Source organism: Vicugna pacos, chromosome 19 (assembly GCF_048564905.1).
Source record: "Vicugna pacos chromosome 19, VicPac4, whole genome shotgun sequence".
Lineage (NCBI taxonomy): Eukaryota > Metazoa > Chordata > Mammalia > Artiodactyla > Camelidae > Vicugna > Vicugna pacos.
In genome coordinates, this window is record NC_133005.1 from 39,823,657 (window position 1) to 39,844,705 (window position 21,049).

Here is a 21,049-nt window from a genome sequence, read left to right on the forward strand (position 1 = left end):
GAAGATTTCCATGATCAAAACTCCTAAGCTAGTGCTTTGTCTCTATAGAATAGAGGCCCAGATGTGGAGCTGCTGCACCCAAATTAATGTACGTTTAATTTTTGAAAACAGACACTGCCAGGTTACCTTCCCCAAAGAGGCTCCAAAGACTCACATTTCCAGCGGAAGTGTGATGAGTGTCTCCCATCCACAAGGGTGGCAGGGATGCGAAGCCGCCAGAACATTGATCACAAATATAATATTAAGCACCTTTTAAGTGGTTAAAAAAATTTACCAGGGAAAATCATACATCATTCTATTAGTGCCCTCAGCTGTGAGGACACAAAGAGTAGGCTTTGGAGATGGCAGGTGGGGGCAGGTTGGCGGGTGGGGGGCAGGTGGGGGGCAGGTGGGATTCAGGCCCACAGAACACTGCTAATGAGTGACAGTGACTAGCCTGGGGCCCCGGGGCACTGAGAGGGGCTAGCCAGAAAGTACTGTGAGACAAGGCGCTCTGGCGGAGAAGGCTGGGGAAAAGCAGTCAAATCAAGAAGACGTTACATTCCCCAGGGCGGAGCTACAAATGACCAGTGAGCGCATAACAAGACGCTCAGCATCCTCCATCGTTAGGGAAAGGCAATCAGAACCACAGCAGGGTACCACTTCGCAGCCACGAGGATGCCCGTAATCGAGACAGGCAATAACCAGCGTCGGTGAGGATGCGCAGAAATCAGAACCCTCGTACGTTGCTGGTGGGACATGAAACGGCGCAGTTGCTTTGGAAAGCCGTTTAGCAGTTCCTCAGAAAGTTAAACATGGAGTTACTAGGTGACCCAGCAATTCCATTCCTAGGTACACAGCCAAGAGAACGAAAACATGTTCACACAAAAAACTTGTACACACGTGCTCAGAGCAGCATTATTCATAATAGCCAAAAGGTGGCAACTCAGATGCCCATCAGCTGGTGAATGGATAAACAAAATGTGGGGCATCCATACAATGGAGGCGTATTTAGCCCAATCTGACACTGAAGTACCTCTACCTGCCACAACACGGGAGACCCCTGAAAACATCACGCTAAGTGGAAGAATCCAGATACAAAGTGCCACATACTGTATGAAGCTCTTCATACAAAGTGCCCAGAATAGGCAAATCCACAGAGACGGAAAGTAGATTAGTGGTTGCCAGGGGCTGGGGGAGGGGAAATAGAGACGAACTGCTCGAGGAACTTCTTTGTGCCGTGATAAGAAATGTCCTGGGATCAATAGCGGGGATGGTTGCACCACCTTGCTAATATACTAGAAAGCACTAAATTGTACACTTTAAAAGGGTGAATTTTATGGTTTGTGAATTACATCTCAGTCTTGAAAATGAAGACATTTTATAAACAAACCCCCACACGGTGGGGGATGGGGTGGAGGGGGTGAACACCCAACCCCGGGCGGAGAGTCCACAGGGAAGACAGACGGCTGGCTTTCAAGCCAATGAAAAGATGTTCAGTCTCTTGAACAGCAAAATACAAGCAAAACGAAATTACAGCGGGAGTTGGCAGTCCCCCCACTAAACTGGTGAAAAGGGAGACACTCAGGAGCAAGCAGGGGAGAGACTGCGAGACAGGACAGCCACACCTATTGCTGGTGGGAGTGTAATTCGGCCGTCTCTTTGGAGGAGAACTCAGTAGTATACATCCATATTTAAAAATTCACAAACTCTGTGAGCTTTAGTTTCTACTTCTAGAATGCTGCCCTATAGATGTAAATGCCCAGAGGCACGAAGTTACATATAACACACACTGTCTGCTGGACTATTGTCGTGGTGGCAGAATGTCAGAGACAACCTAATTGCTTATCAGTAGGGACCTGTTGAGACCTGGTTAAATGAACGATCGCTCGTCCATACAACGCAATACTCCCCGGGCATTAACATGAGAGGGAGGCAGGAAGAGGCTGGTGACATTTTCTCCTCCTGTGGTTGCCAGTCCTGGCTGTGTATCGGAATCCTCTAGGAGCTTTTACCAGTTCAGATCCCTGGGCCTCAACCTCAGGGTCTCCTAGACAGAGGCTACAGGAGGGGACCTGGGCATCTAAGTTTTTAATAAGCCACCCAGGTAAGATATTGGGATATAATACAATGAGAAATACATATTTGGTCTTCATCCCTGTTTCTGGGACACGGCTTTAAAACTTAACTTTACGAGCCACGGGGATGACTTTTGTTTTTCATAACAAGCCAGCCCCTTTTTAACCACATCTGAGTTTCTATTAATGAGGTGACTTCTGAAAAGCCCTAAGGGTGGGGGCCCTGGTTGCCAGGAGGACAAGTCATATGATTAAAGGTTGGGACTTTCAGCATCAGCCCCCATCTCTGGGGAGGGGAGAGGGTGGGAGTCTTGAGTTTCATCTCCAGTGGCCAGTGACTTAATTAAGGTGCCTACCTAGTCAAGGATCCACAAAAGTCCCTAAAGGACAGGGTTCAGAGAGCTTCTGGGTTGGTGACCACGTGGAGGTCCTGGGAGGGTGGTGTGTCCTGAGAGGGGACAGAAGCTCCACTGCCCCCAGGATCCGCCCTGCCTCCCACCCCTACAGCTCTCCCCGGGCACCTCTCCCATCTGCCTGCTGCTGAGTTACATCCTCTTATAATAAACTGGTAATCTAGTAAGTACACTGTTTTCCTAGTTCTGTGAGCCATTCTAGCAAGTAACTGAACCTGAACAGGAGGTCATGGGAACCTCTGATTTGTAACCACACAGGACAGAGGTTGTGGGTAACCTGGGGACTCCCCATGTGCAACTGGCAACTGAGGTAGGAGGAAGTCTGGTGGGACTGAGCCCTTAACCTGTGGGAACTGATGCTAACTCTTGGTGGATGATGTCAGAACCGAACTGAATTATAGGACACCCAGCTGGGGTCACAGAACTACTTGGTGTGGAAAACCCACACATCTGCTGTCAGATGTGGTGTGAGCAGCAGAGCGCAGAGAGGGGAAACAGAGCAGGTGTTTTTTTCTTATACTAGGAAAATTTAAAGCCTCCAGAACCGATGATATGATTCATCACCTCACTGTTCAGAAGAAACTGAAGACCAGAAACTTACATGTAAATGACAGCAACCATAACCACCATGTAATCGTGACAGCTAACAAATACAGAGCACCCACTCTGTGCCAGGCACTGAAATATGCTTTCATTGTATTTGATTCCTATACTGCAGGTACTATTATCATCCCACTTCACAGACAAGGAGGCTGAGGTTCAGAGAAGTTAAGTAACTGGCTCAAGGTCACACAGCTGGTAGGTGGCAAAACCAGCAGTCTGATTCGGCGTTCCTATCCTCAACCACTAGGTTATACTACCTCTTCTTATGTAATTTATAGGTATCCTTCACATAGTAGAACTTAGTCACTTTTGATGCTTCTAATTTATAGGCTTCTACTCCAGTATAAAAATCAAATAGGTAAGTACACTGTCCAGTTTTAACACTGCCCTCATGCAGAGAAAATTCTGTTGTCTTCAATACTTTGTTTTTTTTCGGGGGGGATTCTTAAGACGCTTTGGGGGGGGGGGATTCATAGAACGCTTTGTGAATGATTTCCTTGAGTCCTCTCAGCAAATCTGTGATGTAGCTGTTCATATCCCCACTTTAGAGATGGGAAAACTGAGGCTTAGAAAACCAAATGACCTGCTCCAGACCACACAGCTAGTATGTTGCAGAGCAGGGATTTCAATCTTGGTCTGTTAGACTCTGAAGAGGCCAGCCTTAGTTTTTACTTTATTGCTTTTAACTTATCTGTTGTAATCCTCGGCTTTCCAAACATACATACACAAGAAAAGTAAGTATTGTCAAGACTTGAATTGCCCTCCCCCTACCCCAGAAGATGAAGTCCTAATCCCCTAGTTCTTGTTCGGAAATAGAACTTTGCAGATGACCACGTTAAGGTGGGGGCGGTTGGGGTGTGCCCAATTGCATGTGACTGTGTCCTTATAAAAGCAGGAAGTTTGGACACAGCGACAGACGTGCGTAGAAGGAAGATGCTGGGAAGACACAGTGAGAGCACCACTTAGAAGACGAGGAATCTGTGAGGCTCCCTGCAGCTGGGGCAGAGGCAGGGGACAGAGCCTTCCACCTGGTTCTAGGAGGCGCCAACCCTGCCGACACCTTCATTTCTGACTTCTGCCCCCTACCATGGTGAGACAATAAATTTCTGTTGTTAAGTCACCCGATTTATGACACTGTGTTTGCAGCCCCAGGAAGCACACCAGTGTCTTTCACATGCACCTGTGGCTTCAACTCTTCGATTTTGTTTCACCATCAACAGAATCAGCAGCCCCTACCCTTCCCCCACCCCTCATCCCCTAGGAGGAACAGTCCCGGCGTTACACTGACCTTCATCATACTGTTGAACAGGGTGGGGCTGTGAGACCACCAGCATCCCGTTTTGATGACACTCGCTCTCAGGCATCACCTGGAAGAGAACACGGGGCAGTGTTAAGCGAGTCTTTTGAGAAAAATCAGATGAACTCAAGGAAGAACCTCAAGGCCACAAGGGTGTCTCACAAAATTAAACTTAATTTCAAGGCTGCACTTCCAGAAACTACCCCGCTTTCTATCACGCCTCAGAGAAACTAAATAACCTGCTCCAAGGACTGGATTCCTGTGTTGATGAGAGCTTTCCACGGTCGATGTCTCATTTCAGTGAGCCCCCAGCACAGGGAGGACGGTCCCCCTCATACAGCTGGGACACACGGGCAAACTGGGGCACTGGTCTGACCTGCCAGGATCAAGAACTTGCAGATTTCAAACCCTGCGAGGTTCCCTGCGAGGTTCCTTGCGCTCACTGTCCTGCAGCAGGCCTGTTCTGTTGTTTATTGCAGCCATCAAAAAAGAGTGAATGTATATATATACAAAATAGATACATATGTAAAATGTATACATACTCACACAAAAATGTATACATATACACGCAGACACAGACTGGCAAGGAAAGAAAAAAGGAATGCATGTTACATAATGTCATTTTAAAAATAAAATAAATGGTACCCTGAGTAGTTGGCATCAATTGGATATTGATTATATGCTAAGTGCTTTGTTTAGCCTGTCTTATTTTGCTAATACACTTAGTAGTATAATACATGTTAATAAATTCGGAGAGGAAAAAAAAACCTGAAAGACTAAATACCAACCTCCCGATGATGGGAAACTCCTAGGGCGATATGGACGCCTTCTCCTTTCTTTACATTTTTGTAAGAGTTTTGTTTAAAATAAGCCTGTGTTCTTGAATTTATCATTAGTCCTACCAGGAAGTCATAAAATCTAAATATCAAACCCATGTGATCATTTGGCTCTGAGGTCACACTGGCACCCCTGGGGTAGCACTTGGTGTGCAAATTTGATTTCTTTGGCTCACAGAGGGTTTTTTTTTTTTTTTTAGTACTTTGGAATCAGTTGCCAATATTTAAAAATCAAGTTTCATTATCACTGTTTTCCAGCTCCTAATGAAAAACAAGGCCCTGGGACCACGCTGAGGGTGCAGTCGGCCAGAGCCAGCCTTCTTCAAATGCGCTTCACACTCCTGCCTTGCTCATTTCTATTACTCCCTGGCCCCTGGAGGCCAGAGGCTCCCAGGCCCAGAATCATTCGGGGAGCCTGAGAAACTGCTGGTGGCTGGGCCCACACCCAGAGGCGTGTTTTAGTTGGTCTCAAGTGGGGCTGGGCATCAGAAGTTTTCAAAATTTCCCAGGGAATTTTAACACACAGTCGGGTTTGAGACCAACTTTGAGTTTTCAGCCCATGTCTCCAAACCCGACCTTCCATCCTGAGCAGGAATGCCCTGACTTCTGACCAATATTCATGCATAGGGATTACCTCCTCCTACAATGATTTCCATCTTCACCTGGGCTCTAGGGCTGAAATGGAATTGACTGCCGAAGCACTGATGGTGGAAACTTAGGTTTTCTGCAACTTGCTTGTAGATCTATGATCTCAGGGGAAACATTTGGGTGTCCCTGGCCTCGGCTCTCCAGAGCGGTCTTCTACAGGGGGGATCTGCAAACAAGTTCTCAGCCCTGGCTGAACATGCAGCAGCTGAGGAGCTTTGAAAATCGAGATGCCTGCCCTCGTTCCCACACACAGATTCTGAGTTCTTTGGTCTAGGGTACCACGCCAACCTCGCAATTTATTTTGAAGCTTCCCAGATGAGTCTATTGTTCAGCCACGGTTGTAAGTCACTGATAGAAAACTGGGTTTCTCATCCTCTCCACTGTTGATCCTTTGGGCTGGGTCATTCTTTGTTGTGGGAATGTCCTGTGTGTTGCAGGGTGTCCATCCGCATCCCTGGCTCTAGTAACTAGATGCCAGTAGCACTACCCGAGTTGTGACAACCAAGAAGCATCTCCAGACACTGCCCAGGTTCCCTGGTGGTGAGGCAAAATCACCCACAGTTGAGAACCACTGGTCCAAACCCACCTGACACCAGGTATCAAATTGTCCCCATAGGAATCAGTCACCATGGGGGTGCTTAGAGACACAGGATCCACAGGCTCCCAGCCCAAGAGCCTGCACTTTTAACAAGCTCCTTGATGGGTTCTGGAGGTTGGACCACAACTGAACAAGCCATGGGAAAGCAGTGAGGCATCACTCACGTCTGTGTGATGAGCCCTGTTGTTTATCCCGCCGTCATCCCCGACTCCACCTGCTAGTAGCCAATGACCCTGTGGGAACTACGCTACCTTGTGAGTGTCTGTTTCCAACTCATTCTCTTGGTCCTCAAGTCTTTGGGGAACACTCATTTGGTTACCCATTGTCCCTGCAATAGAGAAAAAGAGGGAGAGACACAGAAAATTTAAAACCCAAGACAAACAAAAGTCTCACTCCAAACTAACGTGCAGAGATCTGTCGTGTTACTATGGGTGTGTTACCACAAGCCCAAGGCAGTTGTTTTGGGAAATGAGAGGAGGTTTGAGGCTCATATATTCAACAGAATTAAAGTCAAATGCAGCCTCGACTTTTAACTGCATTTCATTTTTGGGGGGATATTATCATCATGGAAAGTATATTTGGTGCAGATAACATTTTCTCCCTTTTTGGCCAATCACAGCTATGATACCGAGGAGGTTTTAGAATGAGGACAGTTAAAATAATACTTACAATTTCTAGTATTCTCTGACCCTCAAACTAAATTAGGTCCCCTGTTAAAACCTCTCATAGCACTGGCATTTTTTTTTGTTTGTTATGTTTTGTTTTGTTTTTCATAGCACTTAGCACTATTTGTAATTACATATTTATTTGGCTATATTTTCATTCATTTATTGATTCCACAGATACTAAAGATGCAAAAAATATTGAAAACCAATTCTGCATCTTATGCTGTGCTAGGCAGTAGGGTCAAAGTTGTGAATTTAAAAAGATAAGGCCCCCTGACTTCAAGGAGGTACAATCTGGTGGGTTGACAGGCAATAAACAAATAGACAATAAATCCACAAATCAGGCCATTTTCAATAGTTCAAGGCAGCATGGTGCAGTGGTTACAGGCACAGACCAGGAGCAAAACAACCTGGCTTGAACCCTGTCTCTGCCCCTCACTGCTGTGTGTCCTTGGATGTGTGTCCTTAGCCTCTCTGTGCCTTACAGGACGGCTACATGGCCACAATGAGTTAGTTCTTATAAAGTGGTTACAACAATGCCTGGCTCTTAATAAGCAATCTATGAGTGTTTGTTAAATAAAATACGTAGGATTCAATGTTATAAATAAAAGGAAAATGGTAGCGTAACAGGTGGGGGGCCGTGGTGGAAGGCAGGAGGTGGTAGATAAGATGGTTCTGGAATGAAGTAATTGATCCAGAGCAAAACAGAATATTGAACTTCTGTCTCCCTTTCCCAATAGATTGTAAGCACCACGAGGGCAGGAACTGTCTGTCTTTACCCATTGTAATATCTCCTATTCTCAGCACTGCATCTGCGTTAATTAGATGCGACATTATTACTTATTAGTTGAGTGGAGGGAACAATCGTTCGTAACAACCCCTGACCCGGCAGGCGCTGAACTACGCACTTCCCCCCATCATCACTAAACCCTCTCGAGGGCCTCGCTGTAACAGTAAAGAGAACAGTAAACATTTATTCAGCCTGTTCTCAGCTCCAAGCCCTGTCTTCCAAGCGTGTTTCCGGTCTGGTCGCTGGTAGCCCTACGGCGCCTTGTGTAACAGGTGTCACCATCATCTCATTTTAGACGGGAGGGAGGAAGCTGAGTCACAAGGAGGTTAAATTTCTTTCCAAAGGTCAGCCGCTAATGACGGCAGAAGCAAGATTCAAACACAGGCTGCCTGTGCTCCCAACCGCTGGAATGTTCCACATACCGTGGTCTCCCAAACTCACCCAGGACACACATCCAGAAAACAGCCAAGTGAGGATCTGACCCAGCGTACGTCTGGCTCCAGAGGTGGGGCTCTTTTAGGCATGTCAAGCTGCCTTACTACCCAAAAGCTTTTCTCACACACATTCCCAGGTAGCCCCTCTCTAAAGACCTGGCTGCTGGCCCGTCTGCCCTGGTGGCTCTCAGAAGAACAGCCAGGGCTTTTGATTTCTGGCTGAAAGCAGCCAGTGCATCTCCAAGGATTCCCACGGGCCTCTGGCTCACGGTATGAGTTTTTGTGACCTGGTAACAGATTCGAGTGATCAGAAATTACGGAGGCCAGGAAAGGGTCACAGATCTCACCACCTGCTTTCTCGGGGGAACTTGGCAGATGGCAGAATCTGGGGATTTTATATGTGTGCTAATTGAAACATGTAACAAAGCTGAACAGTGCGAAAGCGTACAGGACACTAGTTGTGTAGCAATATTTTGTATTTATAAAATCCAGAATATGCATACTTACAACAGGCTATCACTTCATGTACAAATGGGACATTAGGAATATAATATTGAATAGTCAAGACTGGGGGTCAGCAAACGACAGCTGTGGGATAAATTCAGCCTGCCGCCTGTTTTAGGATGGCCAGGGGCTAATGGGTTTTACATTTATAAGTGGTTGGGGAAAAGAATCCAAAGAATCATAGATTGTGACACATGAAAATGATATGAAATTCAAATTTTGGTGTCCATAAATAAAATTTTATGGGAAGACATCCACGTCCATTCATTTATGTACTTTCTATGTGTGGCGGCTTTCACGTGCAGGGGCGGAGTTCAGTAGGTGCAACAGAGACCAGATGGCCTTCAGAGCCTGAGCTATTTACTGTCTGGCCCTTCCCAGGAAGTTTATCCATCCTGCCTAAGATCACCCCAGATAACATATACCCATTTTGCAAATAAGGAGACTGAAGCAGCTGAGAGATTAAGTGATGCCCAAAGGAAGACTGACCAGGATTTGAACCTATGTGTATAAAAATAATGACCACAACAACTCTAATAACCATAAAATAAAATAATATTAACAACAAACTTGGTGAGAAACTGTTCTTTAAGCTTTACTTGCAGTAAGCTGATTTATTCCTTACAGCAAATCAACAAGACATCACCATTCCAATTTTACAGATGAGAAAACTGAGAATCGTAGGTTAAATGCCTCGCCCAAGGCCACTCGCAAAAATGTATACACACTGGAAGATGCCTCCAGCTAAATCCAACTTCTTATAAAATTAAAAATTATTTACCAATGGGGTTTACAGATTTTTAAAGTTCCTATTATTCAATTTACATTTAATCCAATTTGGGGGCTACTTTCTTTTTTTTTTATTGATTTATAATCATTTTACAATGTTGTGTCAAATTCCAGTGTTCAGCACAATTTTTCTGGGGGCTACTTTCAATACAAATATTTGAGGCTATGAAAAATCCTTGGACTGGGAGAGGTGTCACGTGTGCAGGCAAGAGAGAAACTTTTCCAGCCCACAGAGTTCGAATTCCTTTATCCGGAACATTGCATGTTTTAAGAAGCCCCTTGGCAAATTCGAGGCCAAATGGACTGAAAGAAGGAAAATCCATTTGCATGCGTCTTGCAGGGACAACTTGGATTCAGATAATAATTGCTTTCCACCAGCAGTTATAACATACGTGTTGTGAAATTGCTCCTGCCCTTTCTTCAAGTTTTGTGATGAGCCAGATTTCTGTGTCAGAAACAAATGGTTACTGCCACCTATTGGTCAACATCAGTATTGGCAGAAATGAAAGTATTCAGCCTACAGGGTGAGGTCAAATGTCTTGGGGGGGGGGTGAGTCCAAGGGAATGCTTTTACGTTTAGCAATTAAACCTTCTGTCAAAAGTTGGCAAGAGAGTGGCAAGTCCTTCCTCTAATGCCCCCAAGATGGAACAACTAATAAGACAAAGATAGTGATCAAATCTGACTTGTATGCAGGGTGCCCCCTGTGCCAGCCCAGTGCTGAGAAATCTAGGAAGAGAGTGGGGTGGCAGACAGGACAAGAATGTGGGCTCTGGAGACAGAGCACCGAGCTGGAATTCCCCGCTCGGCCACAAACTGAATGAGTGACCCCTGGCAAGTTGCTGAGCCTCCCTGGGCCTCAGTTTCCTCTTCTGTAAAATGGGGACAATCAGAGCCACTGAACAGGTTGTTGTGAGAGTCAAAGGAGTTCATACAGGGAAGGTGCCCCAAGCAGGATGTGGCACACAGTGAGTATCCTGCAGGTGCTCAGAAGGACCGTCATGATCTGCATGGGCATTTTCCGTCAGTCTCCCACGAAGCGCCTGATACAATCGACTCAAGAACTTGGCAGCACTTCGGATTCTCACTGTCGTCAAACCAAACACGGGGCCTTGGGTCTGTATTTTTAGCAGATGCACACAGGTGAGTCTCAGGATCAGGCATGCATGGGAAACACCGTGGTGGCAGCATGTGTCCAGGTCATCCTGGGCGTGATGCATTCTGGGATGCAGGACTTTCCTGTTAAGCTGGTAAAGTCCCGGGCAAGCCAGGATGTGTGATCACCCCGGAAGCCGGGTCAGGGACTCTGTGAGGCAAGGACTCTTTTTATTCCCACTTAACAGATGGCAAAACTGAGGCTCCAAGTGGTCCAGACCATAATCCCTGTCTGTGATGAAGTTTTCTCTAGTCTCCAATAAAGGAGAAACATAAATCAGATGATAAGTTTTTCAAGAAAAACATTCTTTGAAAGAGCTAGGTCTTATTTTAAAAAAAAATAAGTTTAAAGGTGATGCCAAAATGCCCTTTTTTAATGAACCAGCGGTTTTAGCTGTTTTGTTTTTATGACCTTATCTGACATTAAACACAAGCCTCCAGACAACAGAGCGGTTTTGTTTTTGAAATTGGACTCGTGTCTGAAGGCCTAGTGTCAGGGTAAGTTTTTGGCTGGGGGTCATCCGCCTGAGAAAATCCCTTTATTTCTTCACTTCCCAGCCATGTCCTTGAGGCCAGTCTTCAAATTGGGTTACACACCAGAACCACCAGTGGAGAATTAGATCCCGGTGCCCAGGCCCCAGCCAGACTGATTCCATCAGATTCTCCGGGGTGGGGCCTGGGGACTGGAATATTTTCAAGATCTCTAGGTGACTTCCATGACAGCTGAGGCTGGGAGGCGCGGTTTTGTATATTCTGGAGCAGTGAGCATCTCCGGGCCGGGGTCTCTCCAGGACGCCGGCCACCCTGAGACACAGACCCAGGCTCTAGACCCTCAGATGGGGCAGGACCTCGGTCTTCAAAGCCCACAAATCACAGTCAGCCTCAAGCATCTGAAAACACTCCCAGCCCTTTCAAAGCACTCCTTTCGGGACCCTCTGTTTTGTCAACCTGCATATCAAGACGCTGGGATGTTTGGTTCCAGTTATTCAGAACTATATATTTATATTTCATATTTTAGATCTTGTCCCATTTCTTGATGAGTCACATTATTACATGAAAATGTTCTCTTCAGAAATATGCTTCTCTTTGCTCCTTACAGTAATTCAAGGGTGGTATCCCCAGGGGACATTTGGAAATGGCATTTATGATGGCCGTGACTCAGGGTGGGGGCTGCTACTGGCATCCCGTGGGCAGAGACCAGAGACGCTGATAAGCACCCTACAGTGCACAGGATAGCCCCACAGCAGAGAATGATCTGGCCCCGATGTCATTACTGTGGACGCTGAGGGACCCTGGACTTAGGGACTGTTTTCTTGCGCTGATGGCCAGTGTTGCCCACATTTCTGAAGCATGGGTAGAGAACCAGTCCATGGTGGTGACACAGAGAAAACCCTCCCACCTGGGCAGGTGTCCTGGCTCACACCAGCTGTGTGCAGAAGCCTCAGCTCCTGGTCTGTAAAGGCTGGGGCGGAGAAAGGACCATCAAGTCTACCCTCCCAGTCTCCCATGAAGGTGAAAAGAAAGAGTCCAGGCAGTGTTTAGCCAAGTGGCTGGTGCAGAGCAGTGGAGGAGCAAAGATTAGCTATTACAAGTGGTAAATTAAACATGCCATTCTTTAACCATGATAATACCTAATATTTCTACAGGGTCTTCTTGGTACTGGGCGTTGCTCTAAATGCTTTTTTATATCCTATCACATTACAGCCTCCCAAGAACCTTATGAGGCAGGTATTCTTTTTAATTTATTTTATTTTAGTTTAAGCAGAAGGACTGGGGATTGAACCCAGGCCCTTGTGCATGCTAAGCATGCGCTCTGCTACTGAGCTATACCCTCCCCCTCGGGTATTCTCATGGTCCCCATTTTACAGATGCAGCACTGAGCCCAGGGAGCCTAAGCTCCTAGCCCAGGAGCACGCTGTGGGCCGAGCTATGGCCCCCTCCAAACCCAGAGAGACTGTATTTAGAGACACGACTTGTTAGGAAGTAGGTAAGATTAAAGGAAGTCATATGGGTGGGGCCCTAACCTCACAGAATTAGCATCCTTATAGGAGGAGACACCCAGGAACTTGCTTTCCTTCTCTCTCTACCAAGTGAGGACACAGAGGAAGAACAGAGGGGTGAGGACTGCAAGCCAGGAAGAGAACTTTCATCAAAACCAGAATTGGTTAGGAGCTTGGTCTTGGACTTCCCCGCTCCCAGAACCATGAGAAAATAAATATCTCCTGTTGCAGCCTCCCAGCCCATGGCATGTTTTTGTTACAGCAGCCTGAGCTGACTAATACAGATCATCTGCTAGTAAGTGGGGGCCTCAGGACTTAACCCTCGGCATCCTGGCTCCAGAGCTCAAACTCTTAGCTTTATACTTTCTTACCTTTACTGTCTCCTCTGCCATAGAAGTTATTCTGTGGTTTGTTAAGTATTTGTATATAACGTAATATAACATAGAATATAAAATATTGATTGCGTGTCTGTCTTTGCAGTGTGAGAAATTAAAATCATAACTAGTCAAGGAAGGTAGCCAGATATAAAGTGAGGAATAAAGAGTTGAAAAATCATCTGTAATCTTTGTAAAGATTTTGCCCAAGGGCTCGGCAGTAGTCAGATGAGAAAATGTGACTGGTGTTCATGTGGCCCCATTTGATTTAATAAGTCAATTCATTAATTTAAAATTTTTTATTGAATAACTTTAACATGTGACACTGCATAAGTTTAAGGTGTAACAGGCGTTGCTTTGATCCATTTACATATTGTAATATGATTGCCAATGTAGCAAGTTATGCCTTACACAGTTAGTACAATAGAATTGTCTATAAGCATTATATGAGGTGACGCTATCTGGCTTATTTACTACTCATTGCAAGTTTGTACCTTTAAACACCACTCTTATCCCCCCCACCCCTCCCACCACCTCCTATGTCACCTCATTTAATATTTTAATTTTTTTAAATTAACTTTTTTGGGGGGAGAGGTAATTAGGTTTATCCATCTATTCATTTAATGGAGGTACTAGGGCTTGAACCCAGGACCTTGTGCACGCTAGGCATGAGCTCTACTACTGAGCTATACCCTCCCCCGTCACCTCATTTTCGTTGCAGGTTAACAGTACGCCCTCCTCTGGGAACAGATCAAACACCAAGCATGTTACAAGGTGCCCTGGAGAAAGAGCATTTCTGCAGCTGCCTCGCCAGCTGGCAGCTAAATGACTGCTGAATGGAAGGAGGAGGTCCCCGAAGGGTGGAATGGTGACAGAATTAGTCACTGAATAAACAGAAACACCTTTGATCAATGCAATGGAATGTTGTCGGCAAACTGTGGCCCCTTCGCGCCCCACTGAGGGCGGTGCCCGCACGGCCAGGTGTGGTTTCTGGCTCCCTTATGGAAGGTTGAATGATACCGTGGCCATGTCCTGACACCCTGATATTTTCTGTCTCAGCCCCATGTTTGCTTCATTTACAACTCAGCCTCACTGTGAGTTTGTTCATGAGTGTTTACTAGGTTTTTGCCTGTGTTCCTACCTGGACTATAACCTAGGCACGCCCAGCAGAACGAGCCCTCTGCCCCCAGCTCCCAAGGCAAGGTCAACACGAGGAAAGAGAACAGACCTGCTCTGCCGGGTCCCGGGGCCCTGCGTCTCCCCGTGGGCCGCTCTGTGCAGCCGTGCCTGCTGCCTCCTGCACAAGGGGGCACATGACGACTGAAACCCATCCCTCGCTGTGCCCCCAAGCCCTGTGCTCTGTTCCCTGGTCTGGGTCTGTGAGGGCCCAGGGGAAGGGGCTTCTCTATCAAAGTCGTGCTGAGTGTTTTAGGAACATTTGGTAACCCACGTCTTGCTACCGGAACCCTGAATTGTCTTTGCATCCATTTTATGGATTGCTGTTCCCCGAAGGGTTAGAGCTCACTATCGTATCCTGAGTGTTGTACTGAACATCGTTAAGCTAATAAGGCTAGCAGGTAGCAGCAACTGCAGGCTTACTGTGCGCCTGGCAGGGCCCGAGGTAACAGAAGGCAGGAGAGGCATCCGGGTGCAAAATGCAGGGAGGCCTCCCTCTCCTGGTTGGGCAGGCGCAGAATGGGCCTCCCCACGCTTCCCTCTGAAGATGCCTGGCTTGCTTCACCCTGGGGCCAGGCACCTTACTTCCACTGTCTCCGTTCTCCCTTATGGCAGCCCATGACTCCCCCACTGCATAGATGAAAAAACTGAGGCTAGGTGGTGCCACCCCTCCTCCCTAGTAAACTCCTTCTCCTGCTTGCACAGGGCGAGCCCTCAATTCACACCTGGTGATTAAATGGATGCAGGAGAGTAAAGTAACCCTGATCAGAAGGAAAGCCTTGGAGAGGCAGAGCTAAGGCGGTACCTGCTTTCACATGCCTCAGGCACTCGAATCCTGGCCCAGCTCTGGGCAGCAATAGAAGCTGGGGACACCATGACACTCAACAAACATTTAACACGCCAGCAGCACAGGTGAGCCTGCGTGGGGTGGCGGCGCTGACTCCCCTGGGCCTCTTGCAGCCTCTCTCCCAACCCTCTCTGCATTCCCTGTCATTGGAAACCAGCCGGGAGGGGCTCTTCCCAGCCCATCGCTCTCCTGAAGCACCTGCCTTTTCCCCCAAAAGACAATCTCCCCAAATTTCAGAACCCTTTGGAAAAAAATTCCATCTTGATTTGGGACCCCTTAAACTGAAAACTACGTTAGCCCGCCTCTCTCTTGGTTTTTATTTAGGGAGAGCATGGATCTCTACACCCCTGCTTCAAGGCAGTGCAATCCCAGCAGGGGCGATGAGGGTGGAGCCAGGTGTCCCCTGGTGCCAAATTTAAGGGGGCACCGGAAAACTCAGCCTTCAAGGGAAGTAATATATTTTAACACAATAATTTTAAATAACCAAAATTAATGCCGGGTCTGAGCTGATCTTTAATGAGCACGTTATTGTGTTCATGGTGGATGTTTTGGCCTTCATTTTAAAAATCTTAAAATAGCACCTGAAAATATAATTTATCTTGCTGACTAAGCTTCTTTGTGTCTCTTAAATTCTGCGCCCGAGGTCACTGTCTCACTCATCTCAGTGACGTCCTGGCCTGGACGGGATCCCAGTCCCACAACTTCCTTTCTATGAGATCTGGAAGGAGTCCCTCTCACCCCCCAACCCTCCCCCACCAGCCTCATTTTCCTAACTATCACCCGGAGATGATGATAACAACAAAAATAGCAGCTAAAATCTATTAAGCACACAGGCATTCCCGTGCATCAGTCCCCTCAGCCCTACTGGATGTCACTTTGATCTCAGTACAATTATGATGCCCACTTTACAGATGAGGAAACTGAGGCCCAGAGAGTCAAGTCATCAGCCTTGGGGCACCCAGCCACCCCATTGTGCAGCCAAGGCATCTGACAGTAATTCAGTCAGGCTCTGGACCACCCCTATCCTCTTAACACGTGATTCTTGAAGGCAGGAATCCCCGTTTCTCAAGGCAATGCAAATTCTAGAGCCTTGTTGCTGGCATCTGAATCCTCCCTCAAGGAGTCATCTTGAATGTTAAGTAAGACAATTTCTGCAAAGAGCCAGACTCACAAAAGGCACTCTCAGAGTCCTTCCCCTTGTCTCCATTACTTCCTAGACAATGCCCCTAGACACAAAGCTGACTATACTCAGGGAGGGGCGGCGCTTCTTGTCCTGATGGTGGTCTCCAAATTGCATAGCACACCCCTCCAAATGATGACTTTTCCCCAAGTTTTACACTCAAAATGACACTCAGTTGTTCCGTGCAAATAGGAGCTACTTCTGGTGCTTTGTCACTGAGACGGCCAGCACCGTCATTTAATCCTTGTGTGACCCTTGTAGGTAAGGCTATCTTTGGGTCCATTTCACAGATAGTGAAACTGAGGCTCTCGTTTGACCAACGCTGCAGTGAATCACCGGCAGAGCCGGAGTCAGACTCAGCCCTCTCTGTCCCCTGGCTTACACATTTCACTGCCTGCCACAAACAACAAACCCTCAAGCCATGCTTAAAGGATCTGGAAGCAGTTACCTGTTGAACCCCCGGTGGGAGTGTCTTCAGGCCCCCGGATTCACCTGGAGCTGCTTCTGCTCGGAGTGCCGTGTCTCCAGCTGGGCTGCGCAGTGCCAGGATGCCAACTGAGCGCGGCTCCCTGCCCTTTGCTTCCTCGTCTGGAACCTGAATACACAGAGCAGGGCAAACACAAGTCTGGGTGGGGCCCTCCTCTCCCCTGACAGCCCTGTAGAAGCAGGTTTTCTTCCTGGATTCAGGAGCCGTCCTCACCTCTCCAGTAAAAACCAGGTACCTGGCTTCTCTTGTGCTAATGCCTCCCTGGCACTGCAAGCATCCTGTCTGCTTACCTTCATCCACCCACCACAGCCACTCGAGCAGACCTGGGCAGCTAATCCCCTTCCCCAGTGACCAGGGGTCATGGGCGGGGCCGGGAAAACATGTTCTGTAAGGTTCTGCAGTTCTGTCTGCCTTTCACCTTCATTTTTTCCGGAACACCACCTAACCACCACCACCTAATCGGAAGGAAATAGCATCTCACCCCTGCCCCACCCCTAGTCATGCAAGCTTCATGCCCCAAAGGCTTTGGATACTGGAAAGCAGGTAACTGAAGGGTGGCTTATTGCTCTGGAGACAGAGCACGGCACTGGAAAGAGCATTCTTTTCCTCTGCAGGGTAGAAATTAAAGACAGGCTATTGAATTGATTTAATTCCAGTGAGGATATTTATTAAGGTGTCTTAGAAAGACATATGCAAACATAAATAAAAAAGAAAACAAAAGAAGATAGAAAAATAAGAGTGGGTACATCGAATGGGACCAGGACCACAAATAAATGTGCATGTTGATTTATGAACTTGTTATAAAGGCTTCACAGATGTGGCTTCGGGCTTCCTAATAGCTAATGCAAAAAGGGAAACATGATAAATTGTATTATTCATTGTTCTTGAGAAAACATTCAAGACAAATACAAACCAGCAATTATTGTGGCTTTATTCATTAATATGTGCATCCACACGCCCATCACAGATACTCGTTAAGTACCAGGCTATACATAGGCCTGGATTTAGAGAAGTGAGGAAAAGAGGCCCTGTCCCCACCCTACCTGGGCTCATTATAAACACAGAGTCCTACAAACAAACGGAGAATCACAGGGCAGGAGCCTCATTATGAAACAAGAGCTGAGGTTGCTAAGAGAGAGAAACAGGGAGAGCTAGAGGAGACCCCTTCCAGAAAGCCACATGTAAGGGACAAAAATACTCCTTAAATAAATGCTGCATTTACAATTGGATGCACCATAATTAGGTCTATAAACTCGATTCCAGCTCGGCGCTGAACCTTTAAGTCTGGAATGTAATAAACCCAATTGCTAAGCAGCTGCCAGGCGCACATGCAGAGCCAGCACAAGTGCAGAGGCGATCTGGCCTGGATGGCCAAGGGCTTGGGCTCGGCCCAGCGCTCAGACTGGGATCCTGACCAGCTGTGGAGCGGGAGCCTCTGCCCACCCCCGCCTCCATCTCTGACGCCCCTCCGGGCTGCTAGCGCGTTTGTGTTTCTGTCGTGCTCGTTTTCGTATCCCTGATCCTGCAGAACGAACCAGACAGCCCTTTGCCTGCATTTTACTCTTTGCAAAGCACTTCACCCCCATCCATCTCAGTTGCATCCACACCGTGATTAGGAATTTTGCACCCATTTTACAAATGAGACACACGAGGCTTAGGGCTGCCATGAAGGAATATCATTCCGGCACTTGGCGGCGTGTGTGGCATGTCATGGACTCTCCTCCAGTGTCAACTGAGTAGAAACGTCGGCTGGGCTGGGCTGCGTGATTGGCAGGACCCAGTGCAAAAGGGAAATGCACAGCCCCTCGTTCTAAAAGCAGGCACGAGTCCGGTTAGAGGTCCTAAAATAGAGCGTCTTCCTCTCTTCCGCGATCTCTCTCCACTTGTTATACATTTTATTTGCTATTCTAAGTCACTCTAAGTAAAGAAAAATGAACATTTTAAATTATTAGCTTGAATCCTGCCATTCATTTTTCTACTGTGCAATCCCGATTTTACACGCAAGGAGCTCACATGCAGAATCCCCCAAATCACACAGGTCCTATTTCTTTTTTAGTAAAACCGAGTAAGCCACACAGACTCGGTTGCTTTGATTTCGCTTCTAGACACACACATCCCCGCGACACGCTCCACTTCCAGTGCACCGACGAGGAAGGAAGGTTCAAAAGGCAGAGAAGCTCCTGGCTGCTCCGTCTTTCCTTTTCTAAGTCATTGGTTCTCACAGGGAGGTAACATGAGTAAGAAAGGGTACAACAGGGTTCTTCTGTTGTTCAAGTTTCTTAGAATGCATTACCTTCCTTCTGCATCTGAGACAATTTCTGATTTGAATGGAAACTGTGGCTTCTCAGGTCCACCAGTGTGGCTACAAACTCAGCTATAGATGTAACATGCTTATCTGGTACCCCACCTGAGGCTCACTGAATACCCCACCCATCAGTGTCCACTGCAGCCCTCTGCCCGCCGGGTACCATGATGCTGTGTGAGTGCAGCAACGAACAGTGGGCCTGTGTATTGCACGTACTTCCTCAGCTCACGTACATGCTTCCTTTCTCATCAGATTTTTTTTAAAACTTTTTTTTTAGGTTCCCAGCAAAATTGAGAGGAAGGTAAGGGGCTCCGCCATATACCACCTGGTCCCACACATGCATGGCCTCCCGCATGATCAACATCCCCCACCAGGGTGGTACATTTGTTATGATCAATGAACCTATGTGGACCCATCACATTACCCCAAATCCATAGTTTTGATTAATGATCACTCTTTTTGTTTGTTTGTTTTGTGTGTGTTTTAATATATGTATTTTTATTGAATTACAGTCAGTTTACAGTGTGTGTCAATTTCTGGTGTACAGCTCAATGCTTCAGTCATATAGGAACATACATATATTCGTTTTCATATTCTTTTTCATCATAAGTTACTACAAGATATTGAATATAGTTCCCTGTGCTATACAGTATAAACTTGTTGTTTATCTATTTTATATAGAGTAGTTAGTATCTGCAAATCTCGAACTCCCAATTTATCCCTTCCCACCCTCCCTTCCCTAGCTGGTAACCATAAGTTTGTTTTCTCTGTCTGTGAGTCTGTTTCTGTTTTGTAAATAAGTTTGTCTTTCTTTTTTTTAGATTCCACATATGAGTGATATCCTATGGTATTTTTCCTTCTCTTTCTGGCTTACTTCACTTAGAATGGCTTCATTCACCAGAATGACGATCTCTAGGTCCATCCATGTTACTGCAAATGGCAGTATTTTATTATTTTTATGGCTGAGTAGTATTCCATTGTATAAATAGGCCACAGCTTCTTTATCCAGTCCTCTGTCGATGTACGTTTAGGTTGTTTCCATGTCTGGGCTGTTGTACATAGTGCAGCTACGGACATCGGGGTGCATCAGATCACTCTCAATGTTATACATTCTATGAGTTTGGACAAATGTATGATGACATGTATCTGCCACTGTAGTATCTACAGAACAATGTCCCTGTCCTACAGATCTTCTGTGCTCTGCCTAGTCATCCATCCTTCCTCCAAGCCCCTGGAAACCAGTAACACTTTAATTCTCCATAGTTTTGCCTTTTCCATGTCATATAGCTGGGATCATACAGTTTGTAGCCTTTTCAGACTGGCTTCTTTCCCTTAAGAATTTAAGTTTCACTCAAGTGGTACTTCACTGGCATTAAGTTTCCTCCATGTCTTTTCATGAATTGCTACCTCATCTCTTGTTAGCGCTGAGTAATATTCCACTGTCCGGATATACCTGTTTATTTATCCATTTATCTACTGAAGGACATCTGGGTTACTTCCAAGTTGGAGCAATTATAGATAAATCTGCTTGCTATAAATATCCATGTCCAGGTGTCTGTGTGGACTTAAGTCTTTAATTCCTTTGGGTAAATACCGAGGAATGCACATGCTGAATCATATGGTAAAAGTATGCTTAGTTCTATAAGACACTGCCAAACTCTTACAAAGTGGCCATCACCTTCTGCACTCCCACCAGCAATGTACGAGAGCTTCCATGGCTCCACATGCTCACCAGCATTTGACGTCATCAGTGCCCTAGTCTGACTGTTCTAACAGGTACTCCCATCAGATTTCACTAGGATAAAATTGTCAAAAAAAAAAAACAGATAAAATTGTTAAGAATTTCAAGATGGTGACCACAGAGTATTTTTTTAATTGAAGTATACTTGCTTT

The 21,049-nt window shown here is 46.5% G+C and overlaps 1 protein-coding gene across 16 annotated transcripts in view; it reads right to left on the bottom strand.

The window, feature by feature from the left end:
• Window positions 1-21,049, bottom strand: part of BCAS1 (brain enriched myelin associated protein 1) — a 129,928-nt gene that overhangs the window by 67,884 nt on the left and 40,995 nt on the right. For 4 of the 16 annotated variants that reach the window (XM_072944446.1, XM_072944452.1, XM_072944451.1 and 1 more), the window contains exons 2-4: window positions 16,813-16,959; window positions 6,704-6,780; window positions 4,362-4,440 (exon numbers count right to left, since the gene is read on the bottom strand). In XM_072944446.1, the coding sequence (XP_072800547.1) occupies window positions 4,362-4,440; window positions 6,704-6,775 (151 nt within the window). In that variant the 5' untranslated portion in view covers window positions 6,776-6,780; window positions 16,813-16,959. Of the gene's footprint in view, window positions 1-4,361; window positions 4,441-6,703; window positions 6,781-16,812; window positions 16,960-17,141; window positions 17,244-21,049 lie in introns of those variants that run through there. The other 12 variants (XM_072944442.1, XM_072944448.1, XM_072944447.1 and 9 more) reach the window with 7 other exon arrangements.